The sequence below is a fragment of the Cyclopterus lumpus genome, chromosome 24 (assembly GCF_009769545.1).
Source record: "Cyclopterus lumpus isolate fCycLum1 chromosome 24, fCycLum1.pri, whole genome shotgun sequence".
NCBI lineage: Eukaryota > Metazoa > Chordata > Actinopteri > Perciformes > Cyclopteridae > Cyclopterus > Cyclopterus lumpus.
This window is the reverse complement of record NC_046989.1, coordinates 12,651,201-12,672,403: the sequence shown is the minus strand read 5'-3', so window position 1 is coordinate 12,672,403 and position 21,203 is coordinate 12,651,201. Positions and strand designations below refer to the sequence as shown.

Here is a 21,203-nt window from a genome sequence, read left to right as displayed (position 1 = left end):
ATCACAGAAGACGTTTCACGAACTGGCAGCATTGCGGAGTACAGAAAACAAACGCACTCCTCGTAATGTCGACTCGCGCTGCTTTCTGGGTAATGTAGGCTCTGGTCACTATGTAGGAATATCAGACCCATACCCTACTGATGTGTAGCCGGTCCAACAACAATCTTCAACCGAGACTGGAAATGTGTTCGTGTTGATGCAAAGTGAAAAGAACAGGAAGTCAAACTCTCTTTCCTTTCGGACGGACAGGAACCAGAGCAACGATGGCCGACGGTGAGTTTAATCAGTTAATACGAGCTAGCATGTTATTAGCAGTTAATACGAGCTAGCCGAGCTAACGGCTGTCAGTTGTGTGCCGCTTAGATCTTTGTTTCTTTCCAATGAACGAAGTGATAACACTCGTTGTGACTCCGCGGTACGGGACTGACCGTCGCGACATGTTCCCTCCACAGAGCGCGTGAGCGTGGTCTTCAAGATGTACTGCCTGACGGTGATGACTGTGGTGGCGGCGACGTACACGGTGGCCCTGCGGTACACCAGGATCATCACATCGGAGCTGTACTTCTCCACAACCGCAGTGTGCCTCACCGAGGTCATTAAATTAATACTGAGTCTGGGGATGCTGTCAAAGTAAGTGGTAGTAACTGTAACATGCCTCCGTGACACCTTTCACCTCAGGGGTATAGGGGTATACATACTGCTGCACCCACTAGCTTAACCGTGTTAAACCAGTGAAGGCTGTAATTATATATCATAATTGTAGTCTAATGCACACTAAAAGCAGCCATAACTACTTGTGTTTATCATGAACCTGGACCAACAACTAAAGCTTTCCTGGTTTGTACAAACATGTCAGACCCTGTTAAGTCCTCTGTCCTTAAACACTTGTCGGTTAGTGAAGGAAACAAAAAAAAATGATGTAGCGACTCCCACAAGTGGAATTAATGTATATTTAAATGAATCATCTAAAGTATTTACGATTTTCATTTGTCTGTTTTTGTGCCTCTTCTCAGAGAAACAGGAACTCCCGTCAGACTGAAGAATGCTTTAGTGGAACATGTATTATGCAGCCCAAAAGAGCTGCTGAAGCTGAGCGTGCCCTCCGTAGTGTATGCAGTTCAGAATAACATGGCCTTTGTGGCCTTGAGTAACCTTGATGCTGCAGTTTATCAGGTATGATCTAAATCCTCTGTCTATGTTCAAATGAATGGCCTGTGCTGCACCCACTAGCTTAACAATGTTAACAAACAAGTATGGGTTGTAATGCTATTCACATATTCACAAGCACATGTAGAAAGATGACTCACTTTGTCAAACACATCACTATGATGCTTATGTTGATGTAGATAGGTGAAGGAAAATGTGTATTAAAATGTGTACTTCTACCATCTTTGAGAACGGGCTGCATTGATGAGGGCGGATACATATTTGACAAAATGTAGCTTAGTTTGCCGTTAGTCTAATCAAATACAATTTCATTATATCATCATCAACAAAAGGAAATAGTGTCTACTACACATTCCCAGATCCTAGGGTAACAACATTAAATGTCTTGACTGGACGAACCAATAGTCCAAAATTCAAGATATTCTAAGTAAAACCGAGAAATCCAGCACATTCTGACATTTGCAAAACTGGAACCAATGAACGTTTGGCGTTTTTGCTTCATAATCACTCAAATAATCAACAGTAATTATGCTAACTGATCATCTGTCATTCCACTAATGAGTGCAGTGACACTAAACAACTTGGGGCACACAAGTTGAAGAGCCCTCTTTAGACTGTTTTTAAAAAGGTAGAATGCAACAATATAGAAAACATTTACATAAACTAAACTTCTGAGAGAGAAATATTGCTATGTGTGAAGTTCATGGTGGAAGGAGTGTAGCTCTCATACTATCCACAGTGGTGCTTTATCAGTGTGTTGCTGAATAGCAATGCTCAGTCCACCCAACTTTTATAAACTTCAAAATCAATAGTTTTTAGACCTAACTTGTGTTTTTCTGTGTAGTTGACTTATCAGCTGAAGATCCCGTGCACAGCCTTGTGTACAGTCCTCATGCTGAACCGCTCTCTCAGCCGGCTGCAGTGGTTCTCCGTCTTCATGCTCTGCGGGGGCGTAACACTCGTCCAATGGAAGCCTGCAGAGGCCACTAAGGTTCAGGTTTGTGGCATATATTAAGTATTATGTTATAAACATCCTGGCTATCCACTCAACTATAATAATATGTCCTGTGACTCACACTATTGGGATCAAAATGCAAGTGGTATTTACAGTCTCTTGTGGGTCTTTTTTTTCAGATTGAGCAAAATCCTCTCCTTGGGTTCACCGCCATCGCTATTGCTGTCATTTGTTCCGGGTTTGCAGGTAAACTTGGCAAAGGAGTCCGTGAAAATCATTGATGCATACACGGTGGATTCACCTTATCGACCAATATTGATTTAGCTGCCATACACAATACAAATATTAGACGAGACAAACACTGCATTTACCTGCCAAGTGAACACGGGATGTCAAACATGAAATGGATACCATTTTTAAGTAGTTACTTAAAATGAATTGATTATTGTATTTGCATTGTTGATCTGTCTTTCATTTTATTTGTATATATTATTTTAGTTACCCGTCGCAAAATATTTGAGTATTTACTTTGCACTAACAGTTGTGTGTCTACTTTATGATTAAGGTGTGTACTTTGAGAAGGTGTTGAAGAGCTCAGACACGTCTCTGTGGGTGAGAAACATCCAGATGTACCTGTCCGGTATTGTAGTCACGCTGATTGGTGTTTTCATAACCGATGGCGAGAAGGTCCTGGAGAAAGGGTTCTTCTTCGGTTACACGCCCTGGGTGTGCTTTGTAGTATGTGAGTACTGCTAAACCTGAGGATGTTTTCTTTTTAATTGTTCACAGTATTTTCGCTGACACTGCTCTTTGTGCTTCCAGTCTTGGCCAGTGTGGGCGGTCTTTACACGTCGGTGGTCGTGAAGTACACAGACAACATCATGAAAGGCTTCTCTGCTGCAGCCGCCATCATTCTCTCAACAGTGGCGTCCGTCGTCATGTTTGGACTACAGATAAGTAAGTTAGTTAGTTTTCACACAACCACATTGTTGGTATGTCGAGACCCTCTGGCTCACCAGGTGAAGGCGTGGTGCTATGGCTTATGATTTCATTACAGGAATGTTTCATTTAGCTATTCTTTCCCTATTGTGCAGCGGTCTCATTTGCCTCTGGAGCACTCCTGGTGTGCGTTTCCATCTACCTGTATGGACTTCCAAAGCAAGACACATCAAAGCTGAGCCGGGAAGATGCAGACAAGGAATCCAAACGGAGGCTGATCACTGTGTGAGCCGCCGACCTGCAGCAGAGTCTCTCTCGCTGGTGGACCTGGTCTGGGTTATGGGTGGGTCACTTTTTCTAGCCACCTTGAAGAGCTCCTCTCCTGCCCTTGGAAGCCAAATGAACACTCAGTTGAGTAGTCTTTGTGTTCAGTTCACCATATTGACGACAGCTTTTGATCCATTTCCATCTAGATACAAGCAATCTTTCAGTTGATAAGAAAGAAAAGAACATTCGATTTTATACTGGTCTATTGCCATTTAAAGCTTGTAAATGTTATGAAGCAATCAGAAGTCTTGCCATGCTGGATCAAACAAGCAGTAACAGGACTTTGTTATTTCAATACCTCCATTTATCCGTTCTAAGGGGCGTACGAATATCACAACTTCTTATCATGTAGTTTTTTTTTGTTTTACACTGTGCAATGTTATTGTCCTATGTTCATATCATAGTGTGAATTCTGAACGTGAATCCAATACATACTGAGAAGGATGAATGTGATAAGTTTATATCATCTCTTCAGTGAATCTTGGATCGCATCTGTGTCGCCTTCCGGTTTAAAAGTCACTTGCAAAGCTTTCATTAAAACTGAATGGAAACATAGTAAAAGTAACGGCAACTAGTTTTGCTCAACATTAACATGTACATGTTTCATGATTGTTCCCCACTGTAAACAATCAGATTCCTGGTGTACAATACCCAAGACAATAGAAGGGAAAGGACATGCTCCTGCGAGTTCAATTGAGGAAGATGGTATTTTATTTTGAAAATGTATTCATAGTAAAAAAATAAACTAAAGCAGTTGGTACCTACAGCAGTTCAAACAATACATGCAAGTTTCACATTTGATCAACTGGTGTGATGCCCAGGATCCTCATCCCATTGGCCAGGACTGAGCAGGCCCCACTGAACAGTCGTAACCTTGCCTGTTGACATTCAGCAAATGAGATAAGAATGCTTACTTTTTTTTTTTAAATATAGGTTTAATTTTTGAAATTATGAACATGCAATCACTGATGTTCGCTGAACCAGGATATCATTTAGTATCTGTGTTCAGGCCTTTTCTTACGCATTAAGAGGCGGATTATTCTGTGACGTGATGGAGATGTTAGGCTGAATTAATGACAGTTATAGCAGGATCTGAAAAAGGGCCACTTGTAATAACATTATTGTCAATGTCTTATACTGTAAAAACATAACCTGTGACCATCTGTAAATATAAATAGAGCTAATTTATTCAGCTGCAGAAAACATACAAGATTAGTTTAGTTGACAATACAAAGCTATGTCTTGCTTTTCTAATACTATGCAGACCACCAATACAGAATTAGAGTTCAATACAATAATAATCACAATTTGATTCGGAAATATTTGTGTTATATTACTCCAATCCTAATCTGTGACTGGACATTCAGCCAATGTGCTTGTTTTTTAAAATATTCATTAATGTATTTAATAAAGTTGATGGTACATTTAAGAAAAGGCTGATAGAGATGTACTTGAGTGATTCTCTTCCTACCTGAGCAACATCCTGAGCGCTTCCTTTCACCGGCAGCTCTCGGTGTGCTGAGGCGATCAGGTGGCTGGAAGAGATTGGAAAGGAATAAAATCAATGCACCCGAGTACACCTTTTTATCACCAGGTCTAATAAAAAAACATTGTCGTTACACGGACAGTGAGGAGCCGGTTAAATGTTGAGTACCAAAAGCCCTCAAGACTAACATCCTTCTTACCATAGCTTCAACAGAAAGTTGACGAGGTGTTTGGGCTGCAGATCCTGGGCCGACTGGTATAACACTTCATCATAGCTACAAAGTACATCAAGTTCTTCATTAGATAAGTAGCAAATATTGATAAAACACGGACATTTTAATTTTATGTATCTGTAAAGCACTTTGAATTGCCTTGTGTACGAATGGTGCTCTTTAAATAAACTTGCCTTGACATACAACAATTCCTGTCATTGTTTGACAATATGCAGAAGACTTAAGGGATAAAAAGATGTTTGCTTACCGAAGGAGGTGCTGCAGGATGGTGATACTGGTCTGCTCGAGCAGGAGGGATGGATCAAATGCAACTGCCTTGACACCGTCATTCCTCCGCATTAAGCTGCAGTAAGGACACCATGATAAACATGAATGAGCAACTTTTGGGGTACATTTGTATGCAATATTTTACAAATGTATATTAATGCTGTTTTAATGCTTTAATAATCCTTAACAGTCTAAATCACAACAGCGACTGTAAATTAGGAATTAATTAACTGTCTCTTTCTCTTCAACATCAGAGGAGAGTAGGAACTAAAATCGGTTGGTGTATTGTTTCAAATACAAATGTAAAAAAATGTCCTGGTTGTGCAAGACAGAGCAGTGGTGGATGGTTTATAAGTATTTGCTCTTAACCTTAGGCCACTTCATACATACACACATTAATCTGACAGCTATTGTTAATAGTTACTTTGCGGATTCAAATTATTTTACATTCAAAACATGTGATTACTTTATAAAACCTGAATCAATGTTATGGATTAAACAAACCAGCATCAAATTCAAGGACCAGACTCAAGGATTAAGTGGCATCTATTGGTGAGGTTGCAGATTGCAAACAAACTGAATACAACTTACTGCACAACATTGATGTGTTGCAAACCTACTGTAATGAAATAACACAACAAAGATTCACTAAACTAAATCACCAACATGACAGAATGACTCCAGCACTACTAGAATACCTCGACAGTTTCCTTCATTTCAGCCGGTGGTGAATACAGACCTGCTGAGTCGAGCATGTGTGTACTGGAGAAACACCCCCGTGTCTCCCTGAGCCTGCAGCATCCTGTCCCAGTCAAACTTGTAGTCGGACTGCAGCGGACCTCTGAAGTCCTGAAACAAAGTCAATGGAAAATAAAATCTCTACTCGAATTGTGCAGACAAATCAGGAAATTAAACAGTTGAATATTTGACGTTATAATAGAGTGGAGAGGTATTGTTTAAAACTGCAACCACTCGCCTGCACTATTAGTGCACTGATTCCCACTTTCTCTGCCGTGTCCTCTGGGTTATCCATTTCCTTTGTCGCTGTGGAAAGAGTAAAAACATTACCAAAATTATCCTAATCTAATGGAAAAAAACTGAATCTTAAATTACACTATGGTTGTGGACAACTGAGAGCATCCACACTGAGCTGGACTGAACTCTATATGTAATATAAACTAATGCCTAAATAAGGTGTGGCAGGTCATACTTTTTGACTGGCTCATGTTGTGGAGCATCCGGGCTCGAGCTTCATCCAGCACGTCCTCCAGAAACACCACCTCACCCTTCCGGGTCTTCATACCCCGCACCAGGCCAAAGGGCACATGCTTACACCTGCAACCAGTGGTGGAATATGCGTTTATATCCTTTACTTTTTTTTTTTTTTTTTAAATGCAGAAGTTATCATCAGCTAAACTGTACTTAAAGTATCAAAAGTAGAAGGTCGTCATTACACAGAATGGGCATTTTTCATTATGACAAATTACTTGGTGTTTGGACAATATATCAAATTATATAACTCGATAAGATTCTGGAAGAAAATGTTCAACTTTATTCATTGTTTGATCTCTAAGAGCTAATTAACAACTAGCATTAGTTACATACAACATCTACCACCCGGTCGACGGTATGCGTGTAGTTGTGTTCATGTGGTTTATTGCTACCTGTCAGCCCAAGAATGTCCCATAGCGAGCAGGATGTGGAACAACTGGCGGAAGTGATTCGCTTGACTTTTATCTGTCTTTAAAAGAAAAACACAGATGCAGCAAACTTATAAATATTGTAAGTCGCTTTGGATAAAATGACATGCAATGTAATGTAATAAATGTGCCTGCATAAAGGGCATGGGTAAAGAGATCAAGAGGAGTAGGAGTAGAAGTAGTACAGAATGAAATGAGAGTCGTAAAGGACTCAATATTATTTTCAGACCGTGGGTTAACAAATATCCACACATCCATTTTGCATTGTAGTGTTTGGCATGTCTTTCATATCAGATAATGGTCAAAAAACCACGTCACAGTAAAAAATAAAAAAGTGACATCTTCATATGTATTGTATTTTCCATCCAACAGTCCAAAACCCAATTGTATTAATTGTGTGTACACATGACTTATGACTGCAATTCAATGTATTTTACTACTGTACATCATGTTGGGGATAAATGTGCCTTTTATATGTAAAGTTTCCCAACAATGTTACAATTTAAAAAGTAGAGGCAGAGAGAGACTGCATCAGTTTCCTTACCACATAAATCATCTCGTTAAAATTGTACTTTTCTTTTCGGTCAATCGCGGCAGCAAGATCTCTTAAATGCAGAAAGTGGAAAATAAGCCATTATTGCCATTGTATGCATTATTCATCTGTTAACTCGGCTTGGATCTTATATTTTAACTAAATTAAAGATGTCCCTGACTCTTTGTCCTAGTGCTGACCTGGTGATGTAGAGAGTTGTGCCGTCACTGCGGAGCACCGTGCAGACGCTGCTCGTGTCTCCACTCGTGGAGAGGTCCACTACACCGGTTCCTTTCCTGAAAATACAACAAGTCCTTGTAAGCTCATGGTCTGCTTACATACATCAATATCTACTGCAATTAAAGAGCATTCATTTAATTATTGTTACACATGACAAAATATACAAAAGGAAATCACAAGTATTTAAAAATGACTGAAATCTGTCTCCACGGAGATGCTAATAATACTAATTAAGTAGTATTTCAAGTCGTGATAACATAGAGAGGCAAACATTTTGACAAAAGGAAGTGAAGTTCACAGGCATTTTCAAAGAGGAAACTACCAGTTCCTCAAATATTTCTCCATATTCTTTAGAACTAGCAAGCTTAATAAGAGCATTATAATGAGTGTTTAAAGATATATTGGAACAATATGTTGACATTTTTGATAAGCGCATGTTGCATACTGTTATAAGATAAGATAAGATAATCCTTTATTAGTCCCTCAGTGGGGAAATTACAGGATTACAGCAGCATTGCTCACAGTAATAAGTAAAACAAGTAGTATAATAACAGAAATAAGATAAAAAAGAGTAAAAAAACAAGAAGAATATTATATATACAGACGGAGTAGAAATAGAATAAAGTGGATAAAGTGTATAAAATAAATTAAAAAGTACTTAAACGTATTAGTATTGCACAACTGGGCTAAAGTGCTGTTCAGTGCGAAGTCCAAAGTGTTCAAGTGTTTGTGGCCTACTGGGAGCTCAGCTTGTTGTGTAGCCTGACAGCAGCGGGGAGAAAGGACCTGCGGTACCTCTCCCCCAGACACCGGGGATGAATCAGCCGGTGGCTGAAGGAGCTGTGCAGCGCTGCCAGAGTACCCTGCATGGGGTGGGAGGGGTGGTCCATCAGGGACGATAGCTTGGCCATCATCCTCCTGTCTCCCACCACCTCCACAGTATCCAGAGGACACCCCAGCACGCTGCTGGCCTTCCCCAAAAGTTTGTCCAGTCTCCTCCTGTCAGCTGCTGTGATGCCGCTGCACCAGAAGACCACTCCATAAAAGATGGCTGATGCCACCACCGAGTCGAAGAAGGTCTTCAGGAGTGCTCCCTGCACCCCAAAGGACCTCAGTCTCCTCAGCAGAAAGAGTCTGCTCTGTCCCTTCTTGTAGAGTGCATGAGCGTGGTCAGACCAGTCCAGTTTATTGTTCAAGTGAACACCCAGGTACTTATAAGACTTCACAATCTCAATGTCCAGTCCCTGGATGCTCACTGGTGTTGTTATTATACTGTATATGCATATTCATACAGCCATTACTGTTTATACTCTACATATGAACATTACTCTAATCTGCAGAGATGTACTGAGCAGTTACAGGATAGAAGTCGACACGTTAGTGCTCTCTGGTGGACAAACTAAGTAATGAAGGCTGTTTTTGAACATATCTTTGGGGGTTTTCTGAGATATTTCTGAGATATCCGCTTCCAACGCAAAATATAATTTCCCAATTTAAAAGCTAAATAACTAAATAATAAATACATTGATGGTGTGCCAAAACTTCCAACACCCTACACAAAATCAGTAAGAGCCAACTAAACATTACTCATTAAAGCTAGAAACACCGTTGTTATATTTGTTGACATTTCCTTTACATTCTGCCAGCATCCATTAAAACAAATGCTCTGACAAAAGAAGAGAAATAAAATCCGATGTCTGTGGCTGTCGTAGGGATTGTAAAGAACCCACGTGAGCCACCCAATCATGTGATTATTTGTACTTAGTGTGTCATGCCGGCTGCTGACTTAAAGCCATCACATACTCAGAGGTTTTCAACAGGTCTCGACTCTGAAGCTGCTGCACCACCTCCTGGGCTTGATGCTGGTGAAAGGACTCCCCGGAGTAAACATCAAAGTGGACCCCTAACCGCTGGGAAGATTAAACAAATGAATGTCAAATTTTACAGTTGATTATATTTATTCTTCTGATATTTTCTTTAGTTTATATTTCACAGCTTGGGTTTCTTAAATGTGGAGTCAGTTGGTCATGCATGTTATTCAGTCCAGCTGCTGGTACCTTGTACACTTGTTGATACTCGTCCACGGTGATCTCCCTGAACTGTTGCCATAACGACACAGCCTCGTTGTCATGCTGTTCCAGCTGTCTAAAGAAGTCTCTGGCAGCCTGCTTCATATCCTCATTGTGCTCTGCCTCCTTGTTTACTTGAACATAAACCTGCAAGACAAAAACAACAAACATAATTTTGACTAAGAGGTTCCTGTTTAATACTTGTTATGAAACACACACTCATTGAACATGTCTCTTTGATAAATCTATCCGAACAAGCAAAGCCACCTCAAACAAATGCTGTAAGGGATTCTCTTTCAGTTTCTCTTGACATCCAAACTGAGCAAACCCAGCTCCCAGCAAACCTGAAATCAAAGATGGAAAACAGTTTTCGTCAATAACTTTCACTCAAAGAGAAGCGTTTATGACACCAGAGGACCTCTGTTGAATATGTATTTACTCACCAAACTGCATACCCCAGTCTCCAAGGTAGTTCATTCGAATAACATTGTTTCCAAGACACTGCTTTAAGTTAGCAATAAAGTTACCTGGAGATGTAGAATTTATTTATTACTATTATTTACTACTCTCTGGTGGGTAAACTACCATTTCTAAAAACAAAATAATAATAATTAAATTGTCAATTCTTTACATCCATTTCTCATCATTTCATATATACTAGATATACCTGCAATGAGCTAATAGCAGCTAATACTACAGTGCAACTCACTTACATATTAATCGTTATCACTATTCTAGTCTCAGTTACTGAACAAATCTAAATATTATCCAAAACTCACCGATAATTGTAGATCTTAAGTGTCCAGCATGAAATTTTTTGGCTATATTTGGAGAGCTGCAACATTAAAACACATTAACTCTGACTGACAACAATCTACATTGCATGTAATTAAAGAAGATATACAAACACTAACATACCTGTACTCAACTAATGTTGTTCCTTTCTTGAGAGTATTGAAAAGTTCACTATTTAACCCAAATTTATCATCCTCCTCCTTTCCAAATGGCTCCAACATTTTCTACAGAGGCAGTCAAACGGATTATAAATCACAATAGAAGCAGTCAAGATGATTGTTTTCACCACCGTGGAAAAGAAAATGGACAAACCTGGACAAGAAGTTTGCGATTCACTTTAAAGTTGATAATTCCACATCCAGCAGATATGTCCTCCACCACACTGTCCTGCTTCAACTGAGACAAACACAGAATAGACTTAGAATGCATCTACAAACATTAAAAATGTTCACTTAACTTTGTGATTTTGGTTCCAGGTGAAAGAGCAGAGACAACTTTATATTATATATAACCCATATATATCTATATATTACATTTAAATATTACATGTTTCAAATACACAGGAAACCTTGGTGTTCTTTACGTAGAATAAAATAACAAAAGAAAGTAGGAACATAATAATAATACCCATTCACAGCCAGTACAAAGGAAGGTGCACTCATAAATAATATATTAAGTAAGGTTCTTCAAGCTAAGGAAAAAGGGCAGCTTTACATGGAAGCCAATGCAGTAATTAGAGGACAGGGATGAGCTCTCGTTCGTAGCTCGTGTTAAAAGTGTGGCTGCAGCTTTGTGACTGATCTGCAATAACCGGAAAACCTTAATTGGAATACCGGAAAGATTGCCAATACAACAATCTATTTTAGAAGTAACAAAAGCATGAACAGGTTTCTCTATTACTGTTTTTGTATATATATATATATATATATATATATATATATATATATATATATATATACACATACATATATATATATATATATATATATATATATATATATACATATATATATATACTATGCTATTTCAAAAGGGTTAGGCTAAACACCGTTGATATGTTTGTGGAAACTGATGTTGTCAAAAAGGTTGCAGAGATTTCTAACATCTTTAAATTTGAGGTACAATGAATAAAAGGTGGCTTTGCTGTAACTCAGGTTGGTGGTTAAATTCTTGAGCTCCTCCAGTCCACATGTTGATGTGTCACAGACATAAACATTGAACCCCAAAGGGCAACCAATGCATTGACAAGCAAACATGTTAATCGATTTAGATAAAAGCTGTCGAACAAATAAATGCTACGAAAGATGAGCTTGTCTCCAAGATGAACCTCACCCGAGTGGCCAAGTGTTCAGTCTGCAGCTGAATGTCACCGGTGGATGGTAAAATCCCACTGATCCGTAACGTGCTGATTGATAGTTTAAAGTCAGCACCCTGCCTGAGGAGCACAAGTTCGGGGAGCTTTAACAAACACACACACACACACACACACACACACACACACACAAAGCATCTGACTCAGTCTCACTCTTGCACACCAGAGGAATATTCGAGTTAGTTAAACGAACTTAACTGTTTCTTAAAAACTGGAACTGCTGACAGAGCTGGTATGAAGGCATCCTCAGACTGCTGCAGCGTGCGACCCAGCTACACACCGAGACACACGAACAGGTAGAGCATTGTATTAAATAGTATGTGAGAAGTGTGTAGAGCAAACGCTAAGCGTGATGTGCAATGGTTCTGCAACCCTCTAGTGTTGACTTGCTCCAGGGTCAAGGCATGCTGCACAGTTAGCATACAGTGGACTATTTTAAGACTTCCGGCTTCGTTACCTTTGCTGCTATTCTTCTTCTGAAGAAACAAGCCATGTTTTTTAAACGTGCCAAACCTATAAAATATTCAGAAACGTGTGGCACAATGTGGAACAATCAATGTTGTATGATCCATCCACATAGACATAGCTACTGTACTTCCGCCTTAGTCACGCTACTTCCTCTAAGCTCGTCCAATCACAGGCTTCGTCCGCTAGCGGAATGGGTTCGTTCGATTGTGTTCTCCGTTGCTCCCGACGGTGTGTATTGCCCATGCGGGAACTTAATTTTCGGATTCACACCTAGTGTTGTATAATATTACAATTAATGACAAAATAAGTTACCGTCAGTCCTCAGAATTTTAATCCAAAATGAAACGTATAGATAATAGTTACTAGAGGATATAAAACAGTAAAAAAAGAAACCCTAGTGATATGAATCTCACCCTGTCTGAGGCACATCACAACCCTTACGAGCCATTATGGAGTACGTCAATAGCAGGAAAAAAAGACGTTATTTAAATAAATATAAAATTGTATCCTGTTCTTTATCAACACCATCAGCTTATACGCTAACAGCCCACCTGTTGTCGGCTCAGTTACTTTAAACTAGTATTAATTCAGATCCTTATCATGGTGGAAGCATGTAGAACGGTTTGTGTGATCCTTTCTTAGTCATAAATAGTCAAACTAAAACAAACCCAAATACTTGAGTAAACACTTTTCTTGAATCAAAGCCCTGCAGCATATAATCATGACATTTTGGTACACTAAACAAAAGTCCTGCAAAACAATACAGTGTATACAAATGTAATAACCCCCCCCCCCCCCCCCCCCCCCCCCACAAGTGTGTGGTGGCAGTCAGCCTTTTATGAAGGCATCAGAACAAAGCCAAATAAATATTGTTAAGAGGCCACTGGTAGAGTCACAGGCAGCCCTTAAACAAGTTGGCAGCAGGAAGCCCTCCTAGTTCTGGTAGACACCACAAACTGAGTCCACATAGAGCCGTTATGGAGAGTCTTACAACGCAATTCAAAACTGGAATAATATCAAACATTGGATGTTCAGGTCATCTGAGTGAAGTGGCGGAAGAGGTTACTCTTGTAGATGACATACAAGACTTGGCAATTCAACTGGAACGTAATCTGGCTGCACTTTTGAAAATGTCAACGATCCTGCACATTTTTCGAAAGTGCTGTACAAGAAGTAGTTCAGCAGATTAACCAGATCCATTTACTTTCAAAGCCATTACTATAAAATGCATTTCGGAAGCATTGTGTGTGATGTTGATAATTCTATAGTGAGTGGCATCGTATGTGTAGTTTCACAAAGTAATGTCCTGCTGAAATTCATCAATACAGGAGGATCCCAATAACAGCTGTCAGGAGGACATCTTATATGCTGCAATCATTTCCAGTTGGTATGCCAGTCATATATGTCCCCACACTGAAAATGCTGCAGACTTTGTTAAGCAATAAGGATATTTTGGATACGGTTCTGCGTGAAGAGATGATTTCATTGGAAGGATACCATATGACTCTCATTTCAAAGGAAATGTTCTTTTGAATATGGAAGAATGTAGGATTGCTCTTGGGTTGTATAGATGAGTTTGAAGTAGCTAATCCACTGGAAACATCCAAGAAAAAATCCAAGTATCCAAATATCCAAGTATCCAAATATCGGTCAACAAATAAATATATGCAGCGGACAACTTGGGGGCTCACTCTTTGGCAGGATTCCAGGAGAGTTTTGCAACAAATTGCTTTTGTCGGTTTTGTAAGCGAGGTGACACAACATAAGGAGGTCCTATCAGGTCTATACAAGCCAAGGACAAGAGAGAACTATGATACACGTACAAGAGGTTCTACATGACCCTTTAATGGCCAAAGATTGTGGAGTGAAAAGGGAGTGTCCATTGAATAAAACATTTTCCTGTGACGGATGGTTTTCCACCTGACATCCTGCATGATTCTTTGGAGGGAATAGTGCCAGTAGAATTATTATTATGTCTTAACAATTTGATTACCAAGAAGTGTGTTTCTTTAGACTCATTGAATCATGTTCAGAGTGTGCTTCATCAGCGTAATGCAAAGTGCAGTGCTGGTTGCATCTTCTGCATGTCTTCATGGTGTTCACAGTGCAGAAATGAACAGCGTAATGATCTAGCTCTTGTTTGCAGATTGGTTTTCATAAATGTCCACAATGGTCCAAGCTGATTTAATCACTGTGTTTGCTGTGTGTTCTTGGTGTTTGCAGAGTTTAACAGGATATCGACCACAAACCTGCAGAATGACTTTTTTAATGCTGTGGACCGCTACACATCACACTTTGTCACAATCTTCAAGTCCAAGAAAGTGGAGAGACGTTGGCTGAGTTATTGCATGCTCAACCAGCATGCCCACTGCCTACCCATGATTGGACAGAGAGAGGGGGGTGACAACCAACCCCTCCAAATACAAAGCCCCACTGTACAGGGCTGCTACAATATTATGTGATTGTAACAGCAAGATCCCAACAGGTTAATCCAGATGTGTTGACAGTATAATATCAGTCAAGTGGTGAAGTTTGAGGTATGGCGGTTGTGTTTGAGGGTCTTTTTTATTGATTGGCATGTATGAAGTCGGCTCTTCTGTTTGTTTGTTTTTTGCGTTACAGCTCATTATTTTATGTATGATGTAGCCTACTGTGACTCTTACTTTTTATTTTTGAAAGGCTTGTGATCTGGTGCTTTTTCCTGATTTATGAAAACTTCTAAATAGTGTCATGGCTTCAAGCTTAAGATGCTGACCATGAACCACAACAGCCCTAATTTAAGTTTGTCTGGGGACTTTGTTACAATTCAATTCCTGCCAAAATTATAAAACTATAATTGATAAAAAATAAGGATAAATATTTAAAAGATGTTTTATACTATACTACACATATTTCATACCAATAGTTTCTAATAACAACAATATTTCCAAAAGAGCTTTTGTAACTTGTACTTGAATGATCGTGGTGACAAAGGAGGCAGGAGGAGCTACATAAATAAAAGTAAATGGATAATTTAATATTTAATTAAGTCAATCGACCTCTTTGCATTGCATGTTGGGACTTACCTCAGGCCAGATTACAAGACACAGGCCTTTGTCAATCAGACCACAATCAGGCAGTAATAGGATTCACCTGTGTGTGGTTATCGTTTAGCAGGAACTTCCCTAATCCTGCTCAACGCCTGTGGTTTATTACCACCACCAACTTGAGTATAAAGTGCAGAAGCAGGAACATCGGTCAGCAGTTCTCCATCTCTTGAGCAATGGGCGGTTTAGTTGGTGTTGGGTTTGTAGCTTTTATTCCTATACATTGCTTTCACTCAAAGTTTTTGATTTGTCATGCTACTTTTAAAAATGATTCAATCTCTTTCAGGTTAATTCTGCTGATATCAGTTGTAAATATAGAGGCTCAAAAGAAACCCTCTATAAGTAAGTGTCTTTTTTGAAAACATTTTTTATAAAACATTTGAAGTGTACTATATGCCGCTTACTAATATAAATAATAAATCCCAGATATTAACTCAAAATGCCTGGGCAACATCATGCGTGTGGATGTCGGTCCACTTGGAGGAAATCTTCTTGAAGTGTCTGTTGTCTATAGTAAGATGTCATTTCTGAATAGATTTTTAGTTTTTTACTTTGTCTCACATTTTCCACTTCTAACTGTCCTTTTCCCTCCTTAGACAACTCAGCAATTCTCCTGACATCAAGTTTAGCTTCTCAGTGTGGCTTAAGTGTGAAGATGGACCAGCTGGGGAACGCCATGATTTTTGCCTCTCTTCAAAACTGTTTTGCTCAAAATTTGGTAAGGACTGGCACTGTACTACTGTTTGTGGAGTAGCAATATATACATACACACACACCACTTTTCGATGTGATCAATTTAAGTCTCATTTCTGTGTTTGTAGGACGATGAATCATTCACAACGACATTACATCTTCGACTGCATGGTAACCGGGTGGTTGAAGACGAGCTGTTCCAGGTGGCTGAAACGTGCCACTACACTGCCTGGGCCTCCAGGGAAATTGTCTGTGAACGTAACTATATGGAGGCAAGTGAATGCAGCAGGACACTCTGTGGCTATGTACCAGTCTATATGATAAGTGGCTATTTCCTCGATGAATGCCAAGGCGAGTAATTGATTAAAACTTATGGAGTGGCCTCATTTCTAGGTGTCTGTGAAGAGGTCAGCTCCAGGTGATTCCTCCCGACCTAAACAGCCCTTCTCTGGTGATGAACAGTTGGGTGATCCTCGAAGAGCTGCGACGGTAAGACCTAGCTTATGCTTTTTTTTTTTCTTAAGTTCTGCAAACATTGCTTTCTGTAATGTCTTTTGAAATTTTTTTTTTTCACAGAAACGGCTCATGGATGCAGGATTCAGAATCAAAACAGTTGTGTTTTTCACACCTGAGGAGAAGATCATGACTGTGACGGAGGCCCAGAGACAAGGTTATGGGATCTCAAACACCCCGACAAGGCTGGTTTTGCGAAGCCCAATAACTTCCCCTGAAACTTACACCCGGCATGTAAGTGGACTGCATTTTAACATTTTAAACTGGCCTGTGATTACTTGCTTACACTAGCAGCCAGGAACAAATTATGTAATCTGACTCTTTTTAAATTAAGACGGTTGAATATATTAGGCTACTTTATATTTACACTCTCCAATCTATTGACGTAACCACATCCTTGGGTATTAAATTGCTTAACTGTATGGCTTTAGCAAAGTGTTTACACAATGTTCTGTATTCATTTTGCAGGTAGCAGGTGTGCCCATGACGGTGCTCACAACCTCAACAATATTTGAAAAGCAGTGGCTGGCGACTCAAATTTACGCAGGAGCTGCCTGCCCAATTCTGGAGGGTAATTTTTGGAGAGCAGAAAATGGGGCCACAGAAACGATTGTCATGGCTTTAGTTTCTCTGGGAATTTGGGGTTGTAGTAGTTTAAACATGTTAATGGTGTGTATTTTATTATTGGACTTAAACTGCAATGAGGCAGACATTTCTTAACTAGAATTTGTACACTGTTGAGAAAATGGCTTTCATGGCCCTGTCCAAGAAATGGTATGGCTGGTAAACTTCAAATGTGTGTTTTGTACAGTTTAAACCATCAATGTGTTATGGTGCTGATGGGTAGACTTTTTGCGTTCGGGCTGTAGCTTCACATTCAACTGACAGATGAGTGGTATCTTCTCTAGCTCTCTGAAGGAAAGACTTTGGTCCTGACGATTATTTAAATGTTGTCTAAGTGCTGTATGTGTTCCCTTTTTGTACAGGTAGTGTTTCTTTCACTCAACACTCACTCAGCTGGTTCCTGCCGAGGCAAATTGACCCCCTAATTTTCTCTGGCCAGTTTAAACTGTTGGAGGTGCACATGGGTGTTGATGGACAGAGGCTCGACGCTGCAGAGATTGCCGACAGGCGTTACTCCCTCTCTGTCAATGACGTTTACATCATCATTGAAATCCCTGTTGGGGCTGTCGGTGGCCACTTTAAGGTCAGATTTACTTTTTAGGACTTATCTCTATCTCTGCCTCCATGGGCTTAAAATGATGTTTTGGTTTTGCAGAGTCTTGTTCAGAATGGTCAGTATCTCACTACTTATACTATTGAGCCCATGCTCGAGTTGCTCTGGGCCGAAGATGCCACTCATGAGGACATCAGATACAAAGTCCTCCTTCCCATCACCACGCCGCTACTGTCTCGACCTCCCCAAGTTATTGACAGTGAGTAATATTTAAAAATCACAAGAGTACCAAGATGTATTAATCAACCGCCCTAATTGTTGTTTATTTTTGCCCGACAGACACTGTTCCTGAGGAGCAGATATTTAAAATGATTTTTGGGCCCTTCTGCTCTGATGTGGCACTAAAGAACATCACCTTCCCCACTGAGGTTTTATCCATAGCGGACTGCAGTGCGAGAGGCCTTAAAGTCTTGGAGCACATGTCCCCTAAGAGCTGCTCGAAGGTGTTTACACTTGAAGTGCCCTTCACGTACCGTGGCGTTGTACAAATGGTGAGCTTTATTCAACTTGGGAAATTAAATGCATTTTATTTTGCCAGCTAATCTCTCCTTTTATATATCTCCCAATAGAAAGAAATAGGAATTACAGTCTACTCTCTTCATCTGACCTTTGGCTTGCTGGTTCTGCCAGAGTTCGCACCATTTGCTCACATTGCTTATCTGGAAACACAATTGGCTCTCAAAGGTCTGTACTGGTGAATATTATGGCTTCATTCAGAACACAATTTGCACATTTCTTTAAACTTTTAAAAAAAAATGTATTTCCCTCTGCAGTTCCTCCCTCTGTCACTGGTGGCTGTGATTATCAAAACTTCTATGTCCTTGTGAAATACGGCACCCACGGCTTCAACTTTCAGACACTAGTGGGAAAGCAAATGTTGACATCGGGCCTGGCTCAGCAGTACAGCTTCATGGACAATGGAACACACTTCAGTTTTACAGTACCATTTTCTGCCCACGATGCTGCGATTGAGGTGCAGTTTTCTTAACCAAATTGTAGATGTGCATTTGTTGCAGAGATTATTGTTTTTCAATAGAGTGTAAACTTACAGTTTTTGTTTCTAACAATTTGTCAGGCTATTGAGGCATCATCCATTAGGAGCAGACTCGATGTGTCTCTGAGGAATCCAGACACCAACAAAAATATTCAAGAATTCTCTGTGGCTTGCAGTTTCATGTCAACACTGACTGGTTGGTTAGGGGAAAAGTATATATTTTTAATGCCACACTCACGCATACTAATGTTGGAGCCTCCTCTTTTCAGAGTGTTTCCCTAATGGAACGATGACCGCTCTGGCTATGAAACTGGATTCGGTTCCCAGTTTGCAACTTGGTCACCTCACCCTCAGAGACCCCACCTGTGGTCCAACATACACCGATGGCCATTATGCCCATTTTATCTTTACTGGGAACTCCTGTGGAACAACCAGAAAGGTAAATTACTGCTGAATGTTACCCTGGTTGTAGACTAATGAAACATTTGCTTAACCGCTTTTATTTTTCTTCAGTTTCTGCCCAATATTATGATGTATGAAAATGAAATCGCTCTGCCTGATCTTGAAATAAAAGGGGATTCGAAGACCGATGAACCAGAGTATGAGTAAGTGTCTTCAGACTTAAATACTCATTGTGCTAAATTAGTTGAAAGGCATTGCTCGTCAATTATTTTAAATTTTTAACTATCTAGTTTTGTAGACTGATTTATATAATGTGAATTGTATTCCATTTCTGACTAATAACTCCTGGGTTCTCTGTCTTCAGGCTGAAGGTTGCCTGTTATTATGACATCAACACAAACCACGCTGTGGCCTTCAACAACAAACCTCGCACAAGTAAACTATATGCTGAGAACGCAATGGGCGAGCTGCAATTTGAAATGAGACTTGCTCTGGGTAAAGGAACTTCTGAATGCATTGTCTTTTCATGTATCCCAAACGTAGGTATATTCCTAACACTTGAGCCCTAAAATTACAGGTAATGGCAAGACGTAGATCAGATTTTCTCAAAGACTAAAGGTTTTCAAGAAAGCCAGTGCCCATTCCTAAATTAGTAAACTAGTGGTGTCTAAAGCTTGAAGGCAATTGCAAGTAATTTACTTCTGACATGGTTGACTCATTTTTAAAACCTAATCGGCTTAATGACAAGTACTTTAAAGTTAAATTCACTCGTCTGAATTCCTAATGCAGTTAACAAGTTTGTTTCTCTTTACTTAGATGACTCTTACAGCACATTCTACAGAGTTGATGCAGATCCCATTGCAAAGTACCTCCAAGAGCCACTGTATTTTGAGGTGGAACTAATGAAGTCTAAAAACCCTGAGGTATCACTGGAGCTGGTGTCCTGCTGGGCGACGGAGGACGACAGGACATCTCTTCCCAAATGGGACCTCGTCATTAACGGGTAACTTATTATTCTCTTTTTGCTGTGGAATCTGCCTGCATTAACTAGATGTAACTGAAACATGGGCATTACACTTTTCACTCATAATGAACAGTATCCAAGTAGGAGTGTGCTCACACTGGGGACATCTTTACACAAACTAGTGGGAAATTTATATACGTTTTATATGTAAAGAAAAAAAACTTTGTCTTCAGCTGTGCAAACTCAAAAGACCCGAACCAGGTGATCTTCCATCCTGTTTTTCCTGATGCCAGAGTTCAGTATCCTTCTAACTTCAAGCGCTTTGAGATACCAATGTTTGGCTTTGCCAAGGACAACTTGAGTCGTCAGGTAACTTGTACAGGGAAAAACTCCAAGAGAAGGGGAAACAAATTTGGGAAAACAAAAGTTTACACTATAGATATCAATTGCATTAACATTACTTTATATCTTGTAGGTCTTTGTCCACTGTGATGTGGTGGTCTGTGATGCCAGAAGTGCAGTGGATAGAGCTTGTAATGTGCAGTGTTCAAACAAGGCTGACGGAATAAAAGGCAAGACCTCTCACACATTTCATGTTGCGCCCACACATTAACTAGTAAGGTTGCTCAAACAAAGGATGGGGATAAACTTTTGTTTGGTCTCGTCTAAGTGGGTGTATAATTTGTTTCCACAGGTCAAAAACGTGCCGTTTCCGAGGTGTACGGTATCAAACATGTGTCGTCTGGACCAATATTCATGAGCTAA

The 21,203-nt window shown here is 39.9% G+C and overlaps 3 protein-coding genes across 4 annotated transcripts; 2 read left to right on the top strand and 1 right to left on the bottom strand.

Annotated features, from left to right (window-relative positions):
- Nucleotides 1-80: 80 nt before the first annotated feature.
- slc35a1 (solute carrier family 35 member A1) lies at nt 81-5,294 on the top strand. Its single transcript, XM_034527637.1, has 8 exons — nt 81-273; nt 453-630; nt 1,014-1,173; nt 2,012-2,164; nt 2,302-2,368; nt 2,688-2,864; nt 2,945-3,079; nt 3,217-5,294. Exons 1-8 carry the CDS (start codon nt 264-266, stop codon nt 3,348-3,350), a joined length of 1,014 nt encoding a protein of 337 aa, XP_034383528.1. The 5' UTR covers nt 81-263; the 3' UTR covers nt 3,351-5,294.
- Nucleotides 4,082-12,753, bottom strand: rars2 (arginyl-tRNA synthetase 2, mitochondrial). Of its 2 annotated transcripts, XM_034527636.1 has the most exons (20): nt 12,539-12,752; nt 12,280-12,353; nt 12,042-12,144; nt 11,022-11,105; nt 10,833-10,933; nt 10,694-10,749; nt 10,358-10,441; nt 10,182-10,258; nt 9,903-10,061; nt 9,649-9,755; nt 7,806-7,901; nt 7,618-7,678; nt 7,038-7,114; nt 6,584-6,708; nt 6,350-6,417; nt 6,113-6,222; nt 5,354-5,449; nt 5,074-5,148; nt 4,860-4,923; nt 4,082-4,266 (listed from the first exon to the last, which is right to left on the bottom strand). In XM_034527636.1, the coding sequence occupies exons 1-20, from the start codon at nt 12,572-12,574 to the stop codon at nt 4,180-4,182; spliced, it is 1,740 nt and encodes a 579-aa protein (XP_034383527.1). In that variant the 5' UTR covers nt 12,575-12,752; the 3' UTR covers nt 4,082-4,179. The 2 variants fall into 2 exon arrangements, with proteins under 2 accessions (XP_034383527.1, XP_034383526.1); XM_034527635.1 differs by lacking the exon at nt 4,082-4,266 and having other exon boundaries at nt 4,730-4,923; nt 12,539-12,753.
- A 3,022-nt stretch (nt 12,754-15,775) lies between these two features.
- On the top strand, nt 15,776-21,203 carry LOC117727742. The gene is made up of 21 exons (XM_034528172.1): nt 15,776-15,834; nt 15,922-15,977; nt 16,062-16,148; nt 16,232-16,353; nt 16,457-16,600; nt 16,722-16,817; nt 16,905-17,075; nt 17,310-17,412; nt 17,828-18,048; nt 18,121-18,277; nt 18,358-18,569; nt 18,648-18,762; nt 18,852-19,051; nt 19,154-19,268; nt 19,342-19,511; nt 19,586-19,677; nt 19,839-19,969; nt 20,291-20,477; nt 20,672-20,807; nt 20,914-21,010; nt 21,133-21,203. Exons 1-21 carry the CDS (start codon nt 15,812-15,814, stop codon nt 21,201-21,203), a joined length of 2,706 nt encoding a protein of 901 aa, XP_034384063.1. The 5' UTR covers nt 15,776-15,811.

What these genes read in the sequence shown, in the direction of transcription:
- slc35a1 (XM_034527637.1), top strand. An exon ending in AGTCTGGGGATGCTGTCAAA is followed by an intron (nt 631 to 1,013) that starts GTAAGTGGTAGT and finishes GCCTCTTCTCAG; the next exon opens with AGAAACAGGAACTCCCGTCA. An exon ending in CTGGGTGTGCTTTGTAGTAT is followed by an intron (nt 2,865 to 2,944) that starts GTGAGTACTGCT and finishes TTGTGCTTCCAG; the next exon opens with TCTTGGCCAGTGTGGGCGGT.
- LOC117727742 (XM_034528172.1), top strand. Translation starts at nt 15,812, where the DNA reads ATGGGCGGTTTAGTTGGTGTTGG. An exon ending in TGAAATGAGACTTGCTCTGG is followed by an intron (nt 19,970 to 20,290) that starts GTAAAGGAACTT and finishes CTCTTTACTTAG; the next exon opens with ATGACTCTTACAGCACATTC. An exon ending in CAAGGCTGACGGAATAAAAG is followed by an intron (nt 21,011 to 21,132) that starts GCAAGACCTCTC and finishes TTGTTTCCACAG; the next exon opens with GTCAAAAACGTGCCGTTTCC.
- rars2 (XM_034527635.1), bottom strand. Translation starts at nt 12,574, where the DNA reads ATGGCTTGTTTCTTCAGAAGAAGAATAGCAGCAAAG. An exon ending in AGACTGGGGTATGCAGTTTG is followed by an intron (nt 10,259 to 10,357) that starts GTGAGTAAATAC and finishes CTTTGATTTCAG; the next exon opens with GTTTGCTGGGAGCTGGGTTT. An exon ending in ACACATGCTCGACTCAGCAG is followed by an intron (nt 5,450 to 6,112) that starts GTCTGTATTCAC and finishes TCCTTACTGCAG; the next exon opens with CTTAATGCGGAGGAATGACG.